The sequence below is a fragment of the Centrocercus urophasianus genome, unplaced genomic scaffold (genome assembly GCF_019232065.1).
Source record: "Centrocercus urophasianus isolate 14NV4802_14NV808 unplaced genomic scaffold, USGS_Curo_1.0 seq_25, whole genome shotgun sequence".
NCBI classification, from domain to species: domain Eukaryota; kingdom Metazoa; phylum Chordata; class Aves; order Galliformes; family Phasianidae; genus Centrocercus; species Centrocercus urophasianus.
This window is the reverse complement of record NW_024884811.1, coordinates 3,887,930-3,893,633: the sequence shown is the minus strand read 5'-3', so window position 1 is coordinate 3,893,633 and position 5,704 is coordinate 3,887,930. Positions and strand designations below refer to the sequence as shown.

At 56.4% G+C, this 5,704-nt stretch overlaps 1 protein-coding gene across 1 annotated transcript; it reads left to right on the top strand.

Annotated features, from left to right (window-relative positions):
- Positions 1–528: 528 nt before the first annotated feature.
- Positions 529–5,270, top strand: LOC122164111 (orthopedia homeobox). Its single transcript, XM_042825866.1, has 2 exons — positions 529–1,011; positions 4,740–5,270. Exons 1-2 carry the CDS (start codon positions 529–531, stop codon positions 5,268–5,270), a joined length of 1,014 nt encoding a protein of 337 aa, XP_042681800.1.
- The last annotated feature ends 434 nt before the right edge of the window (positions 5,271–5,704 follow it).

Here is a 5,704-nt window from a genome sequence, read left to right as displayed (position 1 = left end):
CCCCGAACAAACAAACAAACAAAAACCAAAAAAAACCAAACCAAACCAAACAAAAAACTAACCAACCAACCAACCAAAAAATACAAAAAACAACCCAAATTCTTTATCCACTTTGTGGCTCTTTATCCGTACGCTGCTTCGGAGAAGAGTGAGGAGAGAGGAACGCTGCTCGGCGGCCCCCTCCCGGCACCTCAGTCGGGGCGGTGGCGCTCCAGGCAGCGGAGCAGCCGCAGCCTCATCTCTTACTCTTTCTCTCTGTCTCTTTCTTTCTTTTATCAGCTGGGAAAACTCCAAGCCGAGCCCTGCAAAACTTGCCCCCCTCCCCCACGCCCCGCTCCCCTCCCTTCACCGCGTTAGGGGAGGCCCGGTGGGGAGCTGTTATTTAAGCGGGAAGAGGAGCGGCTCGCCGTAAAGTTTTCTCTCCCCCTCCCCGAGCTGCGGCGGGCCGGGGGGCTCTGCTCCGCGCGGGCCGTGGGAGGTGGGACTGGTGGGGCCGGTGCGGTCGGTTGCTCCTCGCCGCTCCGATGGATGCGAGGGGGGCTGAGGCGGGGGCCGCACGCCCGGCTGCAGGGCAGTGACCGCGGCTCCGTTGCTTCCGCAGGGATGAAAGATGCGGCCGAGCTGCTGGGACACCGGGAGGCGGTGAAGTGCCGGCTGGGCGTAGGGGGCTCGGATCCGGGGGGACACCCGGGAGACATGGCCCCCAACTCGGACACGGTGGAAGGGACCACCCTGCTGCCGGGAGAGGACATCACCACGGTGGGATCCAATCCCAGCTCCTTGGCCGTCAGCGCCAAAGACGCCGACAAGCAGCAAGGCCAGCAGGGCGGCCAGAACCCCAGCCAGGCGGGACAGCAGCAGGGCCAGCAGAAGCAGAAGCGGCACAGAACCCGCTTCACGCCGGCGCAGCTCAACGAGCTGGAGAGGAGCTTCGCCAAGACCCACTACCCTGACATCTTCATGCGGGAGGAGCTGGCCTTGCGCATCGGCCTCACTGAGTCCCGGGTGCAGGTATGTGCGGCCGTCTCCGCGCAGCGCAAGCCCCTGCCAGACCCTTTCTCGGGGCCGCAGGTGATGCCCCGGCTGGCGCCGGGCTCGAGGGCGCGGCCGCGGGGGGTTGACGTCCCCAAACCTCAGCCGGGGAAACTGCCCCTGAGCGCAACAATTCGGTCAGAAAGCTCTAAGCCAGGCCCTCTCACTCCCCGCCCCTTTCCTCTGTCCCCGCAGGAGGGTGGCGGAGACGGCGCGCCGAGGGCCGTCCCCTCGTCCCCTTCACGCCCGCACCCCGGTGGTCCCGAGCGGGACGCGGGCGGAGCAGCCCCTGCCCACCGCCCACGCGTGGGCTCCTGGAGCTCAAAGGAGGACGCGGGAGCCGCAGCCCGAGCGGGGGAAGCTCCGCCGTGGCGAAGGCTCCGCGCTCGGAGGAATCGGCCCGGCTCGGCGTCCCCGCACCCCCCCGCGCCGGGCAGCTGTTCGCGGTGCTGAAAGGAGGGTGCGGAGAGAGGGGTGGAAGGCGTTTGCCTAAAGGCGGCTCCGATGAACGCGGAGGTATCCGAAATAGGCTTTACTCGATACAAATGTCGGGCTCGGCAGGGGGAGCGAGTAACTTCGACACGCAGGGAGCGGTTTCTCTGTCGCCTAAAGTGCGCGCAGTTACGCACACGCACAGACACCCCATTGCACGTAGGCACGTAAGAAAGCAGTGAAAGCGAATGAGAGGAGTTCGGAGAAGGGAGAGACGGATCTTCGCCGTGCGCTCCGCGGCCGGGGCTGTGCGAATGTCCGCCCGGCCCTCCTGGAGGCAGCACAATTCGGGAGCGGAGCGCTCACTGTGGGATGCGCTCTCCCCGCTCAGGGCAGCGTTCCGGGAACTCCGGCTCTCAAAATTCCCGTCGGCGAGCCCCGGCTCCTCTGCCAAATAAAGGCACGCAGCAGAAACCACTCGACAGAAACCGTCCCCGCTCCCGAATGTGACAGAAAATGCTCGTCTGCTTCCAGAAAGTAAAACAATTTGACCCGGCCTACGCGGGACTGTAATTAGTTTAAATTAAGAAAGAAATTAGATTCACAAATAAAATATAATTGGACAACTGACTCTATGAAAAAAGAAAACGAGGTCTATTAAACTTTATTGGGTTTCCCAAAGGTTAATGATACCAATTTCAATATTAGGAGTGTGGTAAATGAAGTAAAATATAAAATGGAAATAGTTATTTTCTAACAGCACATCAAAGAAATCCGTAGAAAGAGAGACAAAGTGTTTTAATGGCCTCAGCATAATCTTAAACCAATGATAATAGCTCGAGGCTGCTGATAAAAACAGTTTAATAGGGTGGCAATTTAAATATTTTTTACAATAATGTTCTGTAGTTTAAAAAGTAATCAGATCAACACAACCTTCTTAATTAACACTTCAAGATGATTAACATTATGTAATCTAGTGCAAAATAATTTATGTAAAATGTATTTACTTCACAATCTGCTGTACCACCGCTCCTTGACCAAATTCAAATTAAATAGTAATTGGTTTATGCTCTTCTACAAGTACTTTATAGTTTTCTTTATAGTTAACAGATTGCCCACACGTTCCTTGCAGCGCAAGGGCTCCTCATTGATTAAGAAGTGATATAAATAGTTAATTTATAGCGGCTGTATATGTTTTTAAGGGTTTTGGATGCCAGGATAAATTACCTCTTCCCTCGTCCTAGATCTGTATTTAATGTATATGATACATTTAAATAATTATTAGTGCGGCTGGTGCTTAAACGAGAGTCCAATTCCACGTCTGATATTGCTCTGCTTTTCAGGCTGGTGTAATAAAACCATTCTTTTTATAGCATGCCATTATTAGAAACCAATTTCAGAATTATTTATAACCTGGAATGGCTTATTAAGCAGCAATGCGAGAATCATGCAAATTACGCGATCAAATGCAATATAATAAGCATAATCATTAGTCTCTAGCACGGATTAATTAACTTTCAATATTTTATTTACATAAAAACCAAATCAGTGAAATAACTTCTGCACAGTCAGGCTTGCCTTTCAATATTTTATACGAACAAAAATAATGTGCTGTAATTCCATTGACCGTGTCCCCCACAATGGTCCCGTCACCTGCCACATCTTAATAGGGGACAAGCTGAGAGTATTTTCTAGTTTTCTAATGGAATGAGAAATTGCATTTTCTCCCTCTCCCAGCACTATTAAAGTGTAATGAATTCGGCCCAGAGTTCACGGCTGGCTGATCGAAATGAACCTGAGATCTGAGCTTTAATACAGCTCTCCAGATTTCCTACCAAATCTTCACATTAATCATCTGCTGGATTCCAATGAGATCTTCATAAAGCTCTGGCTCCTGAAAAAAAAAAAAAAAAAAAAAAATAGAGGGAGAAAGAAAAAAAAAAAAAAAAAAAAAAAGAGAAAAAAAGACAAAAAAAAGTGATATTCTCTCATTTCTCTTTCTATTTCTAACTCGTTTATAGCTGGGGAATTAAACGGGTTATATATTTTGAAATACATTTACAGTACGTCTATATTACTGTAACAGCAGATATCATCAAGGCAGATTTCTAGATTCCAACCTCCATTAGATTCTCACTGTTGTATTAATAATTTTCAGGTGCTAGCTGCATTTTAAAAGGAGTCCAAAGCTGCCTGGTGCCCGGGGGTAATATATTTCTCGAGTGCCATGTGTGCATTTTCAAAATCTCCCCCAGGTTTTCTCCGTGTTCTCATCTGTTATGCACCAGTTTTCAACTGGAAACATTCACATTTTAAAAGCATATGCGGTGTGCAGCTATGAGCTGCGGCCATCAGACCTGGTGGAGATTCTTTACAACACCAGTAAACCATGAAACATAAAAGACTTCGTAGCCGCAATTTAACTATTAACCCTAAAACATAATTGAACGTGGTTTTTCGATTATTCCTATAACGTTTAGTTCCTTTACAGTCGCTCGCCCCCTTTAATGGGCGCCGGTGTTTCTCCATGCAGGTATACGCAGGACCGAACGGCAGGCTCCGGCTGCCGGGGGTGGCAGCGCTCAGCCCCGTTTCACGCTGGTTGCTCTTTCCCCGTAGCAGAAATCCCGGTACTGTCGGGAACGGCGAAGTGTCCTTACGCCGAGCAAAGCGCCGCGTACACCAAAACCACCACTTTTGTTACAAGAAAAAAAAAAAAAAAGAAAGAAAGAAGGAAAGGAAGGCGGGCGTGCGGCTGGGCCAGGTTCGCTGCCCGCGGGGCCACCCCGGAGCTTTGCTCGGCGCTCGGCTCTGCCGCTCTGCTCCTACCGAGGGCACAGAGCTCTGCCCCGTGGCATATTTCATTCGGCATTTTGGCATTATTAGTTCCTCCTTTCTGGGAGAGGGAAGAGCGGGGACGGGCGCTACTCCCCTCGCCTCATCTCTGTCCGAGCGATGGGGCTGCGGGGAGCTTCGTCCCGGGGCGGATACGCGGACCCGACCCCCTCGTCGCAAGAAGGTGCGGCTGTTCACGCAGCGCTCGCACGGCGGCTCGGAGGGCCGTAGCCGCGCGGGGGGCCGGAGGAGACGCGGGAGGGCGAGCGGGCTGAGGAAGGGCGGGGGCCGCTCCGGACCGCAGCGCGCCTCGCGGGCCCCTCCCGCAGCGCCCCCTAGCGCCGGGCCGGGAGCGCCCGACGGGGCGGGGGGAGGATGGGGGTCGGGGAGGGCAGGACGGGGCGGGTGTCGCTAACGGAGCCTGTCGCTGCGGCCCCCAGGTGTGGTTCCAGAACCGCCGGGCCAAGTGGAAGAAGCGCAAGAAGACGACCAACGTCTTCCGCGCCCCGGGCACGCTGCTGCCGACGCCGGGGCTGCCGCAGTTCCCCTCGGCCGCCGCCGCCGCCGCCGCGGCCATGGGCGACAGCCTCTGCTCCTTCCACGCCAACGACACGCGCTGGGCCGCCGCCGCCATGCCCGGGGTGTCGCAGCTGCCGCTGCCGCCGGCGCTGGGCAGGCAGCAGGCCATGGCGCAGTCCCTGTCCCAGTGCAGCCTGGCGGCCGGGCCGCCGCCCAACTCCATGGGGCTCTCCAACAGCCTGGCGGGCTCCAACGGCGCCGGGCTGCAGTCGCACCTCTACCAGCCCGCCTTCCCCGGCATGGTGCCCGCCTCGCTGCCCGGCCCCAGCAACGTGACAGGCTCGCCGCAGCTCTGCAGCTCCCCGGACAGCAGCGACGTGTGGCGGGGAACCAGCATCGCCTCCCTCCGCCGCAAAGCACTAGAGCACACAGTCTCCATGAGCTTCACCTAATGGCCGCCGCCCCGCGCCGCCGCCGCCGCCTCGCCCCGCGTCCCCGCTTCGCCTCCCCCCGCTCCCGGCCCCGCTCCCGGCCCCAGCCCCGACCCCGACCCCGACCCCGACCCCGACCCCGATCCCCATCCCGATCCCCATCCCCCTCGCGATCCCGATCCCGATGGCGGACCTCCTCCTGCCCCCACCTGACTTACCAGGGAGTCGACTCAGGATCTGAAATCAGACGCCACCGGACTGGTTTGTGGGCCGAGACCCCCTCAGCCCTTCCCGCGTCCCCCCCAATCCCTCCCGCCCCCCGACGGCCGCCTCTCTCCAGCTGCCAGGGGCACCCCCGGCCCTGCCTCCCGCCCGTCCCCCGCCGCGACCCGCCGCCTGTCCGCGCGGCCCTGCCAAGAAATGCGATTTGGTTTTGGTTTCGGTTTATTTCTCAA